This window comes from Dasypus novemcinctus, chromosome 5 (genome assembly GCF_030445035.2).
Source record: "Dasypus novemcinctus isolate mDasNov1 chromosome 5, mDasNov1.1.hap2, whole genome shotgun sequence".
In the NCBI taxonomy this organism is placed as follows: domain Eukaryota; kingdom Metazoa; phylum Chordata; class Mammalia; order Cingulata; family Dasypodidae; genus Dasypus; species Dasypus novemcinctus.
The window spans coordinates 160059646-160080990 of record NC_080677.1 but is presented as its reverse complement, the minus strand read 5'-3'; the positions used below and the strand labels follow the sequence as shown (position 1 = coordinate 160080990).

Sequence of the window (21345 nt, the reverse complement as noted above, 5' to 3'; positions counted from 1 at the left end):
GGGGAACTAAGAAGGTCTAGCTGCCTGGTAATTAAAAACAAAAAACAAAAAACGGTGCCTGCTAATCTCCAGGAGAATATTAGGTAACGACACTATATCCAGAAGAAATGTCTAAACGTCATTCAGCTTTGTATCTGCTGATATTTAAAGATACTCTCCGCATTATAAATAAGGAGGAAAGCTAGTGTTCTTAAGAATACAAGTCCTGTCGAGACAGATTAATTCAGTGAAGAGAAGAGCAGAAGCCAAGGGACTTGTCTTCATCAAGTAAGAAGGAAGAGATGAGGTGGGATTACAAGCAGCTCTGCGTGCAGATCACAACTCCTAACTCGGCCAGCTGTTGATTCAGAACAGGGGAAGCAACAGGGGGAAGAGGCAGTAAGTAACTAACTCTGCATCAAAGACATGCCTGATGTGAACCCAAGACCCAACAGCAGCTAGTCACTAGAGAGAGGTAAATAAAGTCTTTAACTTGACATTTTTTTCCATAATAATCAATAAAGTTTGTTCTGGACTACTTAAATACTTTGCCCTAAACAGACAAATATTCAGAAATATCAAAGTTGAGTTATAAACCTACTCTCTCATTCATATATCTATATCGTGGGGTTTCTTGCATAGGTCACTAGAAAGAGGGCTTATTACAAATTACAATTTCCATTATATCTAGTTTCTCATAACAGCAGTATATCCTTTTGTCTTCCAGATTACCTCAGGGGCACAAAAGCCCACCTTCCAGATTTTATTGCAAAACAAATGGTTTGCACAATGCTTGATTTTATGAGAATATGACAACTTAAACCAACCAACTATTCCGGTGGAAGCATTCAAAACTTGACCCTTGAGTGAGGATATCTTCCCACTTCAAATCAAGAAAGGATATGGAGGGGTCAGTCATATTTTAACACATTTGATTCCTCGTAGTCTATTAAAATTAGACAGATACGAGGACAACCTTTATATTGAATAACCTTGCATTTCACTAAGCTAATCACAACCAGAAAGAAAAACAAATGCCTACCATATGGTCTTTCTGTAATACAAAATAGCTGCCTTCAATAACAGCATCTGTGCATCTTTATCAACACTAGCATTGCCCATACTTAAATCAGCATTTTGCTAAATATAAGAAGATGACAGTTCCCCTCACAATGCGAAGAACAAAAGAAACTGTACATCACTGGTAGTAGCTAAAGAAATGAAGAAAGGATGCGAGGGATTATATAATCAAGGCACACCAGCCTTCAAAAAATGTTTACTTCTAACTTGGAAGAGATGAAAGCTAAGGAGCACTAACAATTTATGGAGAAATTTTCTTTTGATCTGGGCACTGGCTATAGGTTCCAATCAGTGCTTTCAAACCCAAACTTGTGCTGCAATCCCAGCATCACGATACCGGCTGCGCCAACTACCACTATTCTCCATTCCAACAGGCTTCCCCTTTCCTCCCAACAGCAGCATCGAGCTTTCCACCCAGTGCTATTCCGACATACAGATCCGGGAAAATGGAGGAACACCCACTGAAAACGAGGTAGTGCTCAGTAATATCAGTAATATCATACCACCACCAGCCCAGAGGGAATTCTAGGCCTCCACTGAAGATACCGTGCCTTTCGAAAAGACATTTAAATGTTGTTTTGAGCAGTGTACACGCTATTTGAAAAGTATGTAAGTATCATTTTAAGTACTGTCGGCTAGCTTGATTTTCACAGGACTGGTAAACCTACAGTCTTTTTATTGCAGTTTTGGAATTAAACAAACAAGAGAAAATAAAAAGATAATACAATCCCAATATTCTCTCCATCCAGAATTAACAACTGTTAATATTCTGTTATAGTCAATTCCGTGAGCTTTTTTTCAATCACATAGGAATTTATGACTTACAAAGATTTTTAAAAAATGAATATTCATATCCTGGACATTCATTTTAAGAAACGGAACACTGCCAAAACAGACATATTGCCTTTGTACAGTTTTCCCTTCCCCCCAGTCTGCCCCATCTTCCGCTCCTCTCCTAATCATCATTATCTCACCTCCTGTGCAAAACATTTCATGCATTTATACTACACGCTGTCTTGGTTGATGTCACTTGTTTACCAGCTTCCCAAAGGCAAGGAAGATGCAAAGAAAAAGGGCACCTAAAACTGTTAACAGTAGTTGGAAATGGAACGGAATCTCAGGTGGGCAGGTGTAAAGAAGAATACACACTTCATGATTCATCTATTTTTGTAGAATCTAAAATAAGTATCCATGTAGGTAGGACAGGACTAATTAAAAAATGAATTCAAGGGGAAGCGGCTGTGGCTCAATCCATTGGGCTCCCGCCCGCCATATGGGAGGCCCTGGGTTCACGTCCCAGGGCTTCCTTGTAAAGGCAGGCTCGCCTGTGCGCCACGGGGAGCTGATGGCCCGTGCGCCGCAGAGAGTTGGTGCAGCAAGATGACGCAACAAAGAGGAGACGAGCAGATACAGAAAAAGCGTGCAGCAAATGGACACAAAGAAGAGACAGCAAAAGAAAAGGAACAAGCCGCAAGGGGGGGAATGAATAAATAAATAAATCTTAAGAAAAAAAAAAATGAACCCAAGAACATTTCACAGTTTTTCTATGTCTTCTCTCATTCAAAAAGTATTTACTGAGTGTCTGCAACAGTGAACTTAAAGGACAGACTGTGCTCTCAACACTTAACATTCTAGATACACTGTCAGTCTCAAGTAACTTATCAGCAAAATCTACAGCAAATCAGATGAAGAAGTAGCCATAGGGAGAAAGCCAAAAGGAACGCGGGCTATTTACGGGGTGGGGGCTGGGCAGCAACAACTTCACGGCGATGTCCACTGAGCAAAACCCTGGAGGAGCTGGGGAGTGTGCCACCAGCAGCAGAGGTGCAGCCATGAGAATGCAGAAGAGCGGGCGTTCAGAATGGCCCACACCCAGGGCGCGGCAGTCAGGATGAGGGTGCAGGAGGCGCCAGCGCAGGCTGCGCCGCTGCAGGGATGTGGAGCAAAGTGACATCACCTGCCTTATCAACGGTCCATTCTGAGGTCTGTGGCCTGACTCTGGGCTGGCCAGGATGTGACGGAGAGAGCAGCTCGGAGGAGAGAAGCAGGTGAGAGGAGAGAGGCTAGTGGTGGGAGGATAGGATAAAGAGTAGATTCTGTGTGTGTGTTTATTTAAAATGTAGAGTCCAGATTTGCGTCCTATGTATGAGAAAACAGGGAGAGGTCAAACGTCAGTCCAAAACCTGTGGATTGCTATTCCCCAGGGGAAAACCCAGGAAGGGACAATCAGGAAGGTGGGCTGGGGAAGCAGATGTAGAGTATTAGGAATTTGGTTTTGGATGGGCCAAGTTATTATCTAAGTGGAGATTCTGAGTGGTCAGGCAAGTTGATGCAGGAATCTGCACTTGAGGGATAGAAGGATAAGTTGGGGAGGAAATATCTACCTAGATAGCTAGAGATCTGTACAGATCACCACTTGGGGGCTGGGTGGGATGGAAGAGGACAGCGTGTGCGAAGACCTGAAAGGCAGAGGCATCCTGATATCTCCAAGGCAACAAAAGGAGTCCAATACGCAAGGCTAGAAAGACAGCAGTGAGATGGGAGAGGAGCCGGGGATGAATCAGGAAAGTCCTTGAAGGAGTCTGAACTTTACTCCAAAGGCAGCGGGACGCCAGAAAGCAGTTTTGCACAGGAGTAATGATCAGTTTTCTATCTCAGGACAACCACTCCAATTACGGCATGGACTGAAGAGGCCAAAGGCTGGGGGGCATGGGAAACACTCAGGAAGCCCGGGCAGTGACTCACCAGGTGCAGCGGGCTGGGCCAGGGTGGTGGCAGTGGGGCAGAGGGGACCGGGAGTGGCCTGAGGGAAGAGTCAAGGATGCTAAGCTACAAATGTAAGATAAGGACCACAGCTAGTCGCGATGCTCTGGCCATGCTTGTGCACAGTTGGTTACAAAGGTTACACAGCAGTGCAAGGTGGTGGTGGTGGGTGAGGTATGCGAGCCCTGTGTGAGGACGTGCACGTTTGTTTTGTATGTTCACAACGTTTGCTCCACACTTACTGCTGATGTATGTACGTTCGTGCATGATTGATAGGTGTCAAGGATTTTTTTTTAATAAAAATTAAAAGAACGCTAAGCTGGCTTGTCACTTGGACAAGCAAGCAGATGGTGATGCCTGTTAAAAGGGGCAGGGGAAGAGGCTGGGGCAGGGGTAGTCTGTTGAGTTTGAGGTGCCCGTGGGGTATCCAAGAAAATTCTTCAGGAGACAGGCAACTGGCTCGAAAGGTCTTGAGCTAGACCTTAAAAGTTGAGATGGAGTCATAGATGTGGAGTCCCCAATTTACAGATTAAAGCCACAGGAACAGGAACCAGGAACATAAAAGCCAGGGAGAAGTAAAAGAGGAGGGTAGAGGAGTGCAAAGGGCCTGGCTTAGGAGCGCTGGTGAAAACCAAGCTGCAGGGAAGCCGAGGAGGAAGCTTCAAGAGATGAGAAGGGAAAAGGCAGCTGGGGTGAAAGCAAAGCGGACAGCATCCCAGAAAGAGGAGAGGGCAAGTACGGCTTCACAGGAATTTCTGCACAGAAAAATGCCTTGTTTTATTATGTATCTTATTCCAAAATCAACTAAGAATTATTTTTTATTAGCTATAGCACATTTAAGTTACAGGCTAATCAGCCTAGTTGGAGAAGCAAAAACACTACAGTGGAATTACATTAGCATTAGCAACTCAGTTTGTTTCAAATAGAGACAGTAAAAACACTAAAAATGCCATTATTGAACACTGCTACAGACTACAGACAAAAAGCGAAATAAAGGCTGAGGAAAAGCTTTTTTCTTTAAACTGAAGAGGTGAAAACAAAGTTGAACCTTGAAGGACGAACACCATATGATATGGAAGGAGATGATAATCTCACAGAGGAGTCAACAGAAGAACCTATATTTATAAAGAGATTTTATGAGTAAATGTACTCAAGGCTATGTGCCAGAATTCTTCACACACACGCCTAAATTTGGAAAGTGTATTTTAATGTGTACAAGGTGTCCCTTTTGTGTGAACACAATCTGTGCCATCCTTACTTACAATGTCAAGATGTATTCTACCGAATTGTCACAATTCCTGATTTGATGAGGGCTGTTTGTCTTTTCACCCTCCTAATATGTATCAGGGGAGGTAACTAAATGTATTCATATAACCAAACTAAATTCTAACAAGGTAAACAAGAAAGTTCTGATTTCTTTGAACAAAGCATTGGACCTTATTCATAGAAAGTTGAGCTAATTAGATAAGGCATGAAACAGAGTCCTATTATGAACGACATTGATTTTTCTTACCCTGCAAAGTTAAGGTTTTTGGCTGACTAAAAGCATTACTATTAAGACATATAGCTCATCTCCTGGTTTTTAGAAACAAATTATTCACACATTTAACAACAGCTTATAAAAAAACCAACGGTACTCTAGAATGTACTTCTAGTAGAATTAAGCACAAAAATTAAGTATAGAGCTTAAAGACTTAAATACCAATCAACCCAAAGTATCCCAAAGGCAACTCCCTTATTACTAATATTCACAAGGTTTAATGTGCACGAGAAGCATCAATAAGAAAAACGTAGCACAACTCTATTGAGGCAATACTTACACAAGTTCCCCCGACTCCCAGCCTTGAAGTTCGAAAATGTTTTCTGACAGTAGTCTCTTTATTTCTATTTCCACATTGAATCCAAACAAACAAAAAACAAAATTTACCCCGTATGCAAAAGAAAAGCCAAACATATATACACACACACACACACTTTGAGTAAAATAGAAAATCCTGTGTTTTATCGTTCCCAAACTAGAAATAATATAGTCATGACAAAGGAAGGTCCAAATGTAAACAAATTTCACAGCCCTTAAAAAGCAACATAGCTGTCACTGTTAATAAAAGCCAAGTGTGCAACTGGGAACACTGCTTTCTAGCCAAGGACAAGATGGGTTTATTATAAATTCTTGGTTTCGGGGCATCCTTCAAATAACCAAAGAAAGGCATTAAAAAAAATAATAACAACAGTTCTTGCGAATATAATGCAAGTAACGTGCTAATTAGAGTATTCAGAAGACTAGGATGACAAATAGGGCTTTAGCTCTATGCCCCGTATTATTATGTAACTACAATACACATCAAGCAAGCACCTGGTTGCAAGGAGGCCTCCCCAAAAGAGTGATTATGATTTACCCTGATCAGAGGGTTGTGATGTCAGACTTAGTCATGCTTTACCTACAGGCAGGCGTTTACAGATGTCAAGAAGCGAAACACTGGTTCGAAATGCAAACCTGGAGGTCTAGCAAATTATACGGTAACAGCCTACTGAACCTCACTGCATATTCTCCGTAAACTTCCTCACCCCAGCAGCAGCGAGCTGCCAGGAACACATTCCTCCGTAAGCTGGCTGAACAAAAATTTAACTTCTGATGCATGTGTATTCAAACGCCAAAGCTCACACACAGAGAACTAGACCTTGATCAATGGCCTTGAAGTTAAAAGTTAATACTCAAGGGACACAAAATGAGTGAGATAGTGATGGCTCGTTTGGGGATGTTACTGTGGTCGAAATCAATCTCTCAACCTTTCGATAATTTACAAATACAAATAAATGAAAATACAAGCAAAAGGAAAGTTTAAGGATAATACCATTTGAAACATTTAGTAAGCAAATTACAGAAACACCAAAAACAAAGTCAGCACAATATATTCATTCTGGAATTCTAGAAGTCAATTCCAAACACAAGGAGAAAAAAAAGACCTGATGGGCAACAGGGGGTAGGGATGTCATAAATCAATGGATATCTAGGATTTCTGTCCAGCTTGATTAATATTTTTCAGGAGGACGGAAGTAAAATCTTCAGGGCATAGAGAAGCCGGTGCTCCCTAAAATGTTAATTATAAAGGGGCCAGGGCTGATGGGCGTGGAGGGGCCAGTGATGCTGGCGGCGTGAACAGCAGCGCCAGCCACGCACCAGAGCCACTCAGGGGACTGGGCAGTGAGCGGCATAAAGAAAAGGACAGGAAAGGCAGGAGGCTGTCCAGGGAGCTGTGATTACAGTCCTACAAGGTACCTTTCCAGGCTGTGCCCACACTGCCTGCCTACAGGAAGAGACTTGTTTTCTCTGCAAAACACAGGTCCACACCAGCGGCCAGGCCAACGTCCGTGTCAGAGAGAGACCACGGTTCAGGGACAACAAGCCCACAATCGGCCCCCCTGCCTGTGTCAGAAACCACAGCCACCAACAGGAAACCCACAGGTCCGCCCCCTCAGCCGTGTCACCTCCAGAATTACTACATGTGGGCAGCCGAAAGCCAGATCCGGAGGTTCCCTAGTCGCAGACTTGTAACAATTCACAGCCACCCCAAAGGGGTACGTGGGCGCTCGTGCCTGGAACATTCCAAAGTGAGCCCAGCGCCTCCCAAAGGGAAGCTTCACCTCGCCCCTGGTCAGGCGGGCGCGCTCGCTCCAACCAGGTGGACCCCAAGAAGGCCTCTGCTTGGGTCCCGCGGCGGCCGAGCCACCACCCGGGAGCCCCCGGGGGCCCACCGGCGGGGCTTCCGCGCTTACCTCGCAGGCCTTCAGCTTGTCACCATCTCCCTCCGGCAGAACGGTCCGCCGTGTGGCCATCATTTCATTTCAGATGGCAGGAAAGGGCCAGGTCCTCTGGAGTCCACATGGGTGGGTGGGGGGAACGCCAGCACCCGCCGAAAAGGCAAGACTTCCGCGGCGGGCCCCGAGGTGGCGGCGCCGCGCGCCCGGCGGCGCTGTCGGGGAAGGAAGGTTCCTGGGCTGCCCCTGCCAAGCGCCGCGACGCCTTCTAGGGCCGTCGACCGACTCCGGCGTCTTCGTCCATGTCTCGAGACTGAAAAAACAAAGAGGGGAGGGTGAGGCGGCGGCCCCGAGCGGCTGCCCCCGAGCAGGGCGAAGTTGAAGGGCATGAACTTTCTCCCGGCGCCTGGGCCGCGGGGCCACGCCAAGGTCGCCGGCGCACCCGGAAGGTTCCATCCTCTCCCCCTCGGCAAGGCCAGCCGCTAACCCGGGCTGCGGGGGGCCCCGGAGGCCGCGGGGTGCTCGGCGCGCCGGCGCCCGCCTGCAAGGGGCTCTCCTGGGCCGCGCGCCCCGACGACCCGGTGGGGAACTTTTCTTCTGCCCGCGGGGCTCCCACGGGCTGCCCCGCCTCAGACACCCTCCAGCCGCGCCCACCCGCAGAGCGGACGCAGACAGGCAGGGCGAGTGCAGGGACCCCCCTCGCCCCCGCCACCGGCGTCCCCGGGCCCGCGGCGGGTGCGAGAAGCGGCGCTGTCCGGGCCTCAGCCCCGAGCCCCGCAGCTCCAACAACTTTCCCTCAGCGGCGCCGCCCGCGCGGAGCCACCGAGGAGGGGGACCCGGGGCCCGCCGGCCACCTCCCGCCTACCGCCGGCTCCTCCGGCCCCCCCGGAGGCGGGCGCGGGGCTCCGGCTCGGTCCCTCGGCCCGCGCGGGGCGCCGCCCGCCGGGCTGGCCGGGCGCTAGGCCGCAGCTCGGTTAATATTCATGAGCGCCGGGCGCCCCTCCTCCGCGGCCCCCGCGCCGGCCTTTGTGCGCCCTCCCGGCCGCCGCCGCCCGGGCCCCGCACACGCGGCCGCCGCCCTCCCCGCCCGGCGGCCCGAGGCGGCGGGAAGGGAGGTGGAGGCGGCGGCGGCGGCCGCGGGCGCCGCGCCCTCGGGACCCAGGCGGAGGTCCGCGCCACACGCACCGGAGCGCGCGGCGGTGCTCCCGCGAGGAGGCCCCCGGGCCGCCGCCGCCCCGGCTCGGGCCGCCGCCGCGGGAGGGCTGGGCGGGGCGGCGGCCGGACTCTCCCAGGGTCGCCGGGCCGGGCCCGCGCGGCGCCGCGATCGCCGAGTGACAGAGCGCCGGGCCCCGCCGCCGCGCCGCTTCCCGGGGGCGGACTCTCGGCCCTCCCCCCCGGGCCCCCCTCCTCCTGCCACCCCCGCCGTCCCCGCCCTCCCCGGGGGCGGCCCGGGGCGAGACGCGGGTCCTGGAGGATCCGGCCGCGCCGCCCCCGCCTGCGGGGCTCCGGGCCCAGCCCCCCCGCGCCCCCGCGCCCCGACTCCCGCCCTCGCCCAGTCCCCGGGACAGCGGCCGGGGCGGAGCGGCGCGCGTGGGGCTGGAGGTGCGCACCGGGGCACGGCGAGGTGGCGCGGGGCCCTCGAGGAGGAGGGAGTGTCCTCCGGGCCGCCGGCGGGGACCTGCCCGGGCGGGGGCGCGGGGGGAGACGAGCGGCGCGCGGCCGCGCGGCCTCGCTTTTGAGGGCTGCGGCGGGACGGGCCCGCGCGCCTGGCGGGCCCCAGGGAGGCGGCCGCGCCCCTCCTCCGCGCCGCGGGCCCCAGCGGCCCCGGCCCCCGGGCGCGCCCGCCGCCCTCCCCGCCCGCCGCGGGCCGCCGCCGGGACCGCGGGGAGCGCCCCGCCCCCCCGGCCTCGCCGCATCTCCCGCTGCAAACGGCCCAATCCCGAGGCGCGGCGGACGGCAGGGGCCAATCGGGCGCTGCTGACGCAGGCGGCCCGCCCCCGGCCCCGCCCCCGGCCCCGCCCCGCCCCGCCCTTCCCCTCCTGCCGCTCCCTGCGGGTGCTGGCCCTCCCGTTCCGTCCCCGCGGGCTGCAGGGAGTGGCCCGCCTGTCACATCGCGCCGGTGCGCGCCGCCCCGCGCTCGAGCACCGCCCTCCTCCCTCTCCCGGTCCTCCTGCGGGGGCCGTGGGGCGTACCCTCGCTCGGGCGGGGTGTCCCGCAGTCTCCGCAGCGGAGGGAGGGAAGGAACAAAATCGAGAGGCGTGCGCGCCCCGCTCACCTGGCCCTCCTTGGCGGCCCCATCCCCGAAGACTGCCGTCCCCCCCTCCCCGCGCCGCCCGTCGCCTCGGGTCCTGGTTCTGGGTGGGAAAACTCAAAAAACACCCCAGGAGCCTGCGGCCCGCGTCCTGGGGGGTTCAGCCCTTCCGTAGAGGGGAGCAGATGACATCCTCAGCCTCACCTGGGGAAGGACCTTCACCAGGTCCTTTTCACAGGGTCATAAAATTGGCATTTGGTGGCAGCCCCTGATCAAATTAGTCAGTCAATGACAAAGGGAAAAAAAAGATTAAAACAGGGTGTGGTGGACATTCTAGCGATCGCGTTCCAGTGACTTTTGAGCAAAGGAAGCGACTAGAAATGCAGGGACCTGCAGTGCACCTCGAGTGAACTCGTAGGACATGTGCAGAAAAGTAAAGCGATGTGAGACACAAAGCAAGCAAATGTACATGCCTGGTTGAAGCGGGGCACCCTACGGCTGGGGCCATCCAGGCTGAAAATGTCATGGAAGTTTTTATAAATGGTTATTTCGAAAAGCGGGTTTCAGTTTGGTAAAGGAGAAGAGATGTTGGCCAAAGAGGGAGACATGGAAAGGGAGTTTAAAAAAAAAAATAGGAGTTGTCGAAATATAACATATCCTAGAGAGGCCATATTTGTCCAAGAGGTCCAGCGCCATCGTTTTCCATATAGCCAGGAGCAAATTAATGCTTATGTGTCTAAGTACTAGAGCTACCAACTAACAACCCCATCTACCATGTACAGAGCATCTCCTACTTCCCAGGCAGGCCTCCAGCCGCTGGACGCGCTGTTCTGTGAAAAGGTATCCCTGTTCGGGTGTCTGGCTCCAGAGCCCACGCTTTCCACTCTGTGCTGCCATTAGCCTGGTTTAACATCACCAACAAAAAGTCATGGCTCACATTTATCACAGCTGTCTGTGTGCTAAGCATTGTTCTACGGGTGTGAAAACTGATATAATCTTACCGCTGGGGTTGATGTGATTATGATTTCTGCTTTACAGAGATTAAATAGTCTATTAGGAACTCCGATCTTTAGGGACATTTCCAAATTTGGGAGATGTTTTGGGGAACTATTGCTATTATGTGCATCAGATATGTATTAGGCTGCCTGGGCAAAGAAGGGCCAAGAGCACAGAAATGAAATTTGGGGAACCTGAGTCCTGGTCTATTAAATCACTTGGTGTTTGAGGACCTCCAAGTGTGAGGACACCTCTCCTATCTGGCATGGCTTTGCGGAAAATCAAATTAAAGGATTTAAAATACATTTAAAAATATAAAAACATCACTCTGATTAAAATATTATTGTGAAGCAGTTCACCCTGCTTCCCCAACAGGAACCCCATTTTATAACATTTAATTGATGTTTATTAGGAACATATTAACCCAATGAAGATTTAGGTCTCTTCCTTTCTGAAGGCATGAGCAATAATCCTATCCAACTAATAATGCCTGAGCTCTCATTTGACGCATCCTGAGTAGACCAACGTAGGTGCCATTTAGGCATCTGGAAAATGGCAGCCAACGGCCCGCCATACTCCACTCCAAAGGCTGATGGCGCCATTGGTGGGTGATAAGAACCCTTGGCATTCTCTTCACTGCCCACCTTGGGCATTTCACTCATTAACACCTCCACCAGAGGGAGGGCAAGGGAAAGGAAAAGAGCCAAACTTAAATCGTGTGGCTACTTGTTAACAGCTCCTGAGAAAGTTTTGGTGAAACAATAGGTTTGGGTGCATAGTAACTGAAAGGCGATTTGGAATTAACTCTGGGTTTCACAGTTACTATCTTGGTAGTTCTTATCCCAAATACCACAGATAAGCAAGAACTAATTCTAGCTTGGCTTACTTGGCAAGACTGACATTTTCCTCTTAAGAGTATAGCTAATAAATATACAGGACCACCTTGTGCACTGTAATTCCCCCAGTGTGGACAAGACATTTTAAAAGGTGGGAACTATAACCTCACACCATAAATTTGGGGTCAGTTAATTATATAGGAAGGTTAGTGAACCATACCAAGGAAAAATGCCAAAGCCAGAACTAGAACCCAAGTGGCCCAGCCTGTTTCTAAGGTTATTCTGGTGTAATCTATGGATGATTTGTACTGTGAATACAGAGCTTGGCAATTCTAAGAGGCATGAGTGTTTGCTAGTGAATTCAACAGGTAAAATTTGTAATTTGAGATCAAGTAATAGCAAAACTGTGTCTGACGCAATTAAGATGAATGAATGCCCTTTGGAGTGTAAGCTTTCTTTTTTTTTTTTTTTGGCTAGGAAAACACTATGAACTTGATTTCTTAGTTATATACTACCAAAATGGCATATCTACTAATATTTCTTTGAAAAATACTTTTGTGTCAAACCAAATAATTTCAAAAATCTCACCTCTCTAGGAAGACTTTTAACATTGTAATTAACAGAAGGGAATGATTCGCCACACACAGAAAAATTTCTGGGAGTCTTCTTTCTTCATCACTCCTTTTGAATTGATAATGCAAATGAGCTACTGACTTATTTGTTAAATACATGACTTATTATTTCTGTCCACATGATTGCTGTCTGTCTTGGATTATGAACTTCTAATCCAAGGGTACGGAGGCGCTCTATTTAAATGTATAGCGTATCCAACATAGTGCCACCTGCATAATAAATAGTCTTGAATAATTTCTCTGTTCTAGCTTATAGGGCTCTTTTATTCTTCTGGGTTAGTATGCTGCTTGTTTATCCAGCATTAATTAGTTACATTAATAGAAATAATCTTACATTAGTTTTTACCTATATATTTTACCTTTTCAGTGTAGATTTTAAGTCTCTAGGATAGATTTCTAAGGCTTTTACTTCGTTTCAGAACTCCATGATACCTAGGACAGCTTTATACATGTAAAAATTACTGAAATCTTATTCAAGAAATGAATGGTATTATGTCACTATTATTGATAATTAATTTATATCTCAAGATATCCTGCTGACCAACAGTTCTCTGGCTCAAAGGCAGATATATGTATATGTCTGTGTAATTATGCTTAAAACAAAAAGCATGAATTATCAAGAAGTGTCCACAAACCCTTGGTGTGTACTTCAACTTTTATAAATACCATGTTTTACCTCCTTACTTAACCTCATCTCTGAAGAATGAGCTATGTTTTTTGGCTAAAACACTATGCTAAAAATTAATATTGTTTGCGTTTTGGCAGTAATTCTAAAATTACTAATTCTAAATCATTAAATCCTAAATGATAGTTTTCCCATCATCTTGCATTAAACATTTCCAGTGGGACTCAATTATTTTTTGGCACCAGCATCTCCATAATTAAAATGGTAGTCACATTCATCAGCCTTATTAAGAATTGATTTCTATAGTTTAAAAGGAAAAAAAGAATAGAATAGTCCATGTGCATATTTTTATTTTAGATCCAAAGACTCATGACTTTCAATTATAAGTATTCCAATTTTCCTTAAAAATATCAGACCAGTTTTTAAAGTGTTTCCACCCACCCAAGGAAACAAGAGCTGGAACGTTCTGTGAAAATACTTTGCAGTCTGGGTAGAAACCCATGTTACAACTGGAGACTTTAATTGAAGTATGCTTTTATCATCTTGGAAAAGAATGATAAATTCCATTCATTCTAACAAGGAAACTGTACCAGAAATGGACTCTTTTTTTAAAAATGTATTTCATTTATTTATTTATCCCCCTCCCTTGCTGTTGATGCTTGCTGTTTGCTCTCTGTCCATCTTCCTTTTAGGAGGCACCTGGAACCAAACCCAGGATCTCCTGTGTGGAGAGAGGCACCCAATCCTTTAAGCCACCTCTACTCCCTAGAAATTGTCTTCTGATATTATAATCCTAGTGCAGAGCAACCACAACTTTTTCAACAGAATGAAAAAAAAATGTCCTAGCCGGCCCTTTCATCTTCATAGGGCAGAGTAGGAGTGAATATAAAAGCCTCTCCCTTCCTTGTTTCAGTGAAACTCTTGGTATCCATCAATACTCCAGAGCAGTGTAAACTCCACCCCTCTGTCAATAATTGCCTGGATTCCTTACTCATCCAAAAGTCAACTAAACAAGGGTTCTTCCATCAGATAGGAATAGATTGCGGGATAACATGTGACAATTCAAAACTGGGCTTAAGTAGGATAGACAAATGCTTGCATAACTTTTCTATTTTTTTCTTTCAAGTTTTTAAAATGTGCCCCATCAACAGAAAAAAATAAACATTTAACTATGGAAGGAACACAATCTCATACCATATTCTCTGAGTCCATTCTCTAATCTTCCTCCAGGCTCCTGCTGTGGCTCCCCATTGGCTGAATCTAACGGGAAGCCGGAGGAACTCAAAGGTAATCCATCCAGCCTGTTTTTAATCTGCTTATCAAATCTAGATAACATATTCTGATCCACAATGAGTAGGAAGGAAATTAAAATGTTGATATAAGCATTTTAAACGTGGGGAGAAAGATGAAATAAAGAAACAATATTATTCTAAGGAGAGATTGGAATGTATTATGGAAGAAGAGGAACTCCAATAAAGAGAAGAAAATTAGAGACAAATGCTTCACACCCTGAAGGAATGAAAGTTCTAAAATGTGAAACAATAAGAGAATGAAAAAAATGTAAAACAAGTTGGGAGAGCTAAGGGAAGAAATTCAGGAGTAAAACCATACCACTGAAGAAGTAATAAATGAATTATAAGTAAGAAGGGACAAGAAGAAATATCTGACAGAATATGTGTCAGGTTTTACAAAAGCACATCAAATCCAAACGAAAAGGACAAAGAGATTAAAGTGATTAGACAGGCAAGTGGGCTTGGCCCAGTGTAGGGCGTCCAGCCAACACATGGGAGGTCCACAGTTCAAACCCCGGGCCTCCTGACCCGTGTGGAGCTGGCCCACGCGCAGTGCTGATGCGCACAAGGAGTGCCCTGCCACGCAGGGGTGTCCCCCGCGTAGGGGAGCCCCACACGCAAGGAGTGTGCCCTGTAAGGAGAGCCGCCCAGCACGAAACAAAGTGCAGCCTGCCCAGGAATGGCACCACTCACATGGAGAGTTGACACAGCAAGATGACGCAACAAAAAGAAACACGGATTCCTGTGCCGCTGACAACAACAGAAGCGGAGAAAGAAGAACACACAGCGAATAGACACAGAGAACAGACAACTGGGGTGGGGGGACGGGAGAGAAATAAATAAAATCTTAAAAAAAAGTAAAAATAAAATAAAGTGATTAGACAGAAGATGAAACAGATGGAGGACAAACAAAGAAATCCAATTTAGAGAAATTGATGTTTGATACAGAGTTTAGAAATAATGAAAATTTTAAAATATTCAAAGATATGTTCCCCAATATCTGTTCTCTCCTTTGCCAATATCAGAGTTTTTGTCTGGGCACATGGTCAGCAGGCTAAACCTCATTTCCCAGCCTGCCTTCTCACTAGTGAGGCCATATGACTAAATTCCAGGCGATGAAAGGCCTGTCGCTCCAGCGGTCTTGCCCTTGAAAGAACTGAGCACCTGCCCTCCTTGTCCCTTCCCCCTTCATGATGGCTGGCCATTAGGCTTGTCAGATATAGCAAATACAAATAGAGGGCGCCCATTTCAATTTGAATTTCAGATAAACAAGAAACAGTCTTTCCATGTCAGTATGTCTTGTGCATTATTACCATTAGATACAAAATTGAATTGAGTGTATTAGATATTCCTGAGAACTCTATCTACTTAAGGGAGGAAGAACTGGTGCTGACACAGTGTAGCAGGCCTGAATTGCCTTTTTCTGGATTGTTACAATGAAAAATCTATCTAGCCACTTCTCTATGTAAGTTCTACTGTATTTTTAAGATCTCTTTGGTACAGGAGCTTAGCCTGTGCCCTAACTGATAAGTGAAAGTGAGAAGACTTTCTTGGAAGAACAAAGGTTAAAAGAATTTACCATGTGTCAGGAAACATTAAAAGAGAATAATTATTTGGGGAAGGTTATTGAGCTTTGGGTTTTAAAAAGGGAATGCTGTAAGGAAATGCTTAAAGCAGGGGCTGGCAAACTCCCCCCAGGTCAAATGCTGTCTGGGGCCCACTTTTGCCAATAAAGTTTTAAGGAACACAGCCATGCCCGTTCATTTATGAACTGCGCGGCTACTTTAGTGCCACAGGGCAGACTGGAGTGATTGTGACAGAGACACATGACCGCAAATCCTGAAATATTTTCTGTCTGGCCCTTTATAGAAAACGTTTGCTGACCTCTGACCTAAAGGAAAAAACATGACTGACCTCAGACTTCTTCTCAAGCATTAATCGATATGAAAGAGTTTTGGAGGGAAAGAAAAACAAAGAAAAAAGATGGCAGTATCATAACCACTCTGACATTCACATTTAAAAGCAACAGGAAAACCAATAAAAATTTTAAAACAAACAAGCAATAAAAACCTCCATAAATAAAAGCAATAGGAAGACATCTCCAATATGTAAAGACTCAGGAAATAAATCACCTTTCCCAAAACAATGCTATGATATGGTAGTGAAATCTACCAAGAAGTGATTCAAAATAAATATGAAGGGACCGAAAGTGAAATGGAAACAATTTAAACATAGAACTGAGGCTAGACAACTGTGATAATTATTGCTACAATACAGAATATAAGTGTTATAATCCAATGTAGAAAGCACTACATTGGGCATGTACATTGTGAAAATACTATATTGTAAATACATTGCTATTAATTAAAAGTGGGGGAGTACTGGAAAATACTATGACTATAATATACCAAATCAAAAATACAAGAGGATACCAAAAACGAGAGTAGAAGAGGAAGAAACGGTAGAAAGAAGTGTTAACTTCTCTATTTCTTCATTGATGATGGGGGTTATGGAAATAATCTTATATTATTTAAGGCAGAATGGCTGAGTGAGTAAATTTTTAGAAATAGAGTGAGTAGACAAGCCACGGATTGGCAGAAGACTGGTGATGGGTAGAACCACCTGGGATTTCTATTCAGGGTTTGTAAGAACCCCTGATCATCATGCTCAGCTTCCTTTTGCCAACAGATCTGAGCCCTGGTCTGGGTGGCGGTAAGGGAGGTGGAGTGACACCAAAGCTGGCCTCTCAGTGCTTCATAGCACATCCCTTAGTTTCAAACAGGTTCAGACTAGGTTGAAGTCACTTTAAATTCCTTGCCCTCTGTAAAATGGGCATCACCTTAGGCTTTTTGAAGGGATGTGGAAATGAGTAGATATGAAATTCTAGGCAGCTGGCGGAGCAAACTGCTGGTCTAGTACTCCTTTGGAAAAATATCTACTTACATGACTTCTTGCCTCTTGATTAAAGGTGTCCTTTTTTTTTTAGATCTGTTATACCAAGAAAACTACCTTCCTCTGCGATGATGGATCTCAAGTTGGGAGAAGCACTGTGGGGAGAGGCAAGCTAAAAGACCCCTATCTGATTTTTAGGTGGAAATTATGAACCTGGCAAGCAGAGTCCTTGGCTGTTTTTTTAGCGCTATATCCCTGGTATCTGGCATGTTGGTGACCAATAAAAGACTACTCTACGGGGAGGAAAAAGCAGTAACAACAACAACAAAGAAAGCTAAAAATCAATGAATAAAATAGAAAAAAACACCTGTGGCCATTAAACACTCCAGGAGGCTCAATATCACTGGATCAGGACACTGCAAATTAAAATGATAATAAGACCCCTCTGCAGTTCTCAAACTGGCAAAAAATAAGTTGGGTAACATCAAGGGTTGAAGTGTCGATTGAAATAGAGACTTATACATGGCTGGTGGGGAATGTAAATCAATAAAACCAATAAATGGCAACCCCAGCTGCTCAGCCCCAAACCTCGGATTGTCTGCAGAATCCAAAGTGAATACTCTCTCCTCTTCAATGTCCAGTAGGCCTCTCAAATACAAGGTGCCTCACCTGCTCTTCCCGCATAGTGGAAATTCTGTTAGTCCAAAAACTTCAAAGTAGCCTTGACTCTTCTTTCCGTCACACCCCACACCCAATCCATCAGTAAGTTCTACCAGCTCTACCGTCAAATAATACCCAGAATCTGACCAAACATTACTTTATTGGACAGGTCTTTCCTGACCACCCTCCTTAAAATAGCATCACATCTACCCCCCGCCCCACTCCAAACTCAATTGCTCTCCCTCTCCCTCTTATACTTTATTTCATTCTTCAAAACACTGATTTCTACCTATTTTTTTCTAAGTTTCTTTATTTCCTATCTTCCCAGTCTGCAGTGTAAGTCCTAGGATAAGCTCTTACAGTGTAAGAGCAGGAAATAAGTCTTTTCGGTTTATACCTACACATAACACACCCAGTGCCTAGAACAGATCCTGCGAACTCTGTGTATACCAGACACTCAAAATAATCTGTATTGAAATAGTGAATGAATCTGGGGAAAGCAAATGCTTCAATATAGTAGCTAGGCAAGCCAGGGGCGCCCATATCCTCCTATAAAACACTCCTACTTCTAGGTATCCACCCTAGAGAAACTGTCCCTTTTATATAGAAGCAGACATGTAGAAAGTACTCCTTCCAGAAAAGAAGAAAAAACCTGTCCTTAAGTAGGAAAGTGGATAAAATAGTTGGATGTAGGCAATGCAAATATATTTAGTAATTTAAATGAATAGATATATCAACTTCTACCAAAAGAATGATGTTGAATGAAAAAAGCTACTTGCCAAAGGAGGAATGATATGATACATATTTAAAATGTGCATTTACATACACATACATGTATATGTATGATATTTATGAATAAATATATATGCACTAAACATTCAAAAAATCTTGGAATGACACACACCAACCTGAGGAGGAAGTTAGAGAGGGAGGAAAGGAGGGATGGAGTGAGGTATAACCATAGCATTCTAGTTTCCTAAGAGAAGATGGCCTGAAGACTAAATGAGTCTACACTTACTTCCACACTCTCCAGGCTGTGTTGATCCTCCCTCCCCCCGACCCTGCCCACACCAGCAATGTCAAAGGGACCATTTGGGGAGCCTGCACCTCCTCCCCTGCCCTGCAGTAATGATGTGTCAGATGAGGTCTAGCCGAGTGTCAGGACTTTTACCACTGCCCTTTAGTAGCAAGGCCACCCCACCTGCTCCACATCGTGTCAAAGAAGACTCCATAGGTAGCAGGACCCAGGCATTCTTATCACTTCCAGACAGGGAGATATCGGTGGAAGCCTGATGGAGGGATGGAACGCCCACCTATGCCCAAAGGTAATGAGGGGCCCTCACTCTCAAGTGTCAATGGAGGCCAAGTGAGAAACCTGGGCTTCTACCCTCATGAGGAGGCACCCCCACCCACTGCATCCAGTATCAGAGAAAGCCAGCCAAAACAAAAAGTTTAAATAAGATCCAGAGTCTCATAACTTAATGTTCAAAATGTCGATTTCAATAAAAGTCACTCGACATACTGAGAACCAGGAAGGGCTTGAAATGAATGAAAACAAAGACAACATCAATATGATTAATTTGTGCAGAATTTCTGTTTAGGTTGATTGAAAAGGTTTAGAAATGGATGGTGGTGGTGGTAGCACATTTTTGTGAGTGTAATTAGCAGTGCTGAATTATGTATGTAAATGTGTTTGGAGGGGAAGTTTTGGGTCTTGTAAGTTACTAGAATGAAAGTTAGAAGATAACACAGGGAAATATGTAACAATGAACTCTGTTGTGGGTATGGACTGGGGTGAATAGTACAAGAATAAGAATTTTCTTTCATTATAACAAATACATGATACATTTACAGGATGTTAATAATAGGATGGTGCATGAGGAAAAATACATTTGGTGTAAACCATGGACTGTAGTTAATAGTGCTGTTTTTTTTTTTTTAATTTTTTTATTTTTTATTGACTTTGTAATAATATTACATTAAAAATATATATGTGAGGTCCCATTCAACCCCACCCCCCCACCCCCCCTCTCCGCCCCCCCAACAACACTCGTTCCCATCATCATGACACATCCATTGGATTTGGTAAGTACATCTTTGGGCACCTCTGCACCTCATATACATTGGTTCACATCATGGCCCATACTCTCCTCTATTCCATCATGTAGGCCCTGTGAGGATTTACAATGTCCGGTGATTACCTCTGAAGCACCATCCAGGGCAGCTCCATGTCCCGAAGACAATAGTGCTGTTTTAATATTTTTTCATTGACTGCAACAAGGGTGCCATTTTGGTGCAAAGTGTCAATAATTGGAAGGGTATATGGGAAAAACCCTAGTTTTAAATTATTTTTTCTATAAACCTACAATTTCTTTAATTAAAAATAATATCAACAACAATAATGGAATATGTTTCACAGTCCTATGTATTTGGTGTTTTACATGAGGTTTAAATGAGATAATCCATGTAAATTGTTTCACGCAGTGCTTGGAACATAGAATCTCTCAATAAAAGCTGGCTGCTACTGCTTTCTTAAAAAGTACAGAAAGTGCTGTCATCAGTTGTAACAAATGCTCCACAGGGTATCAGAATCCTGTATTTTATTTATGATTGGTCTGTAAAACCACCATTTCTCTAATAATTTTTTAAAAAGACAACATCAATAGATATAGATATCAACTATGAAATGAAGAGATATTAGAGTTATCTGACAAAAATTTTAAAGCAGTCACCATAATTACTAATTAAAGCATTTTTATGCATCAATTAGCAATTATATGCACACTGAAAACAAAAATTTAAAATCTCAGCAAAGAAATAAAAGTCTTGGCAGAGAATAAGACGGTATAAAGGAGAACCAAATAGAAAGTATAGAACTGAAAAATACAATAATCAGAATAAAAAAATTCAATGAGTGGGCTCAACAGTAAAACAGAGAAGACAGAGGGTAGCATCATGATTTTGAAGATAGAGTAATAGAAACTACCCAATCTGAACAGCAGAGAGAAAATGGACAGGAAGTAAAAAAATGAACAGAGCCCATTTTCTTAAGACATCTGTGGGACTATAACAAAAGATCTAATATTGTGTCATCAAAGTCCTAGAATGAGAAGAGAAAGAAGGCAATCCTGAAATAGTAATGAAAAATAAAGGCTGGAAACTTACTAGATTTGTCAAAAGAGATAAACCTATTGTTTCAAGAATGTGGGTGAACCCCAAATAGAATAAACTCAAAGAAATCCACACAGAGACACATCATAGTCAAAGTTCTGAGAATTAAAGACAAAAGCAAAAACCTTGAAAGCAGGGAATGAGAAAAAATATTTTATGTGTAGGGGAAAATAACATTTGAATGACAGTAGATTTCTTACCAGATGTGTTTTAGTTTACCAAAATCTGTCAATGTAAAATACCAGAAACATGTTGCCTTTTATAATGGGAAATTTATTAGAGGTAAAAGCCTACAGTTCCAAGTCTGTGCAAATGTCCAAATCAAGGCACTATCAGATATGCTTTCTCACCAAAGTTACCTACTGGTGATCCTGGCGTCCTGCCCCAAGGTGAGGCAAGATAACTGACAATC

At 45.3% G+C, this 21345-nt stretch overlaps 1 protein-coding gene across 10 annotated transcripts in view; it reads right to left on the bottom strand.

The window, feature by feature from the left end:
- Window positions 1–9386, bottom strand: part of ARHGAP21 (Rho GTPase activating protein 21) — a 134793-nt gene extending 125407 nt beyond the window's left edge. For 3 of the 10 annotated variants that reach the window (XM_058297814.2, XM_058297815.2, XM_058297823.2), the window contains exons 1-2: window positions 8764–8838; window positions 7597–7891 (exon numbers count right to left, since the gene is read on the bottom strand). In XM_058297814.2, coding sequence (XP_058153797.1) covers window positions 7597–7659 — 63 coding nt within the window. In that variant the 5' untranslated portion in view covers window positions 7660–7891; window positions 8764–8838. Of the gene's footprint in view, window positions 1–7596; window positions 7892–8443; window positions 8520–8763; window positions 8839–9188 lie in introns of those variants that run through there. The other 7 variants (XM_058297819.1, XM_058297827.1, XM_058297816.2 and 4 more) reach the window with 6 other exon arrangements.
- Window positions 9387–21345: the final 11959 nt, after the last annotated feature.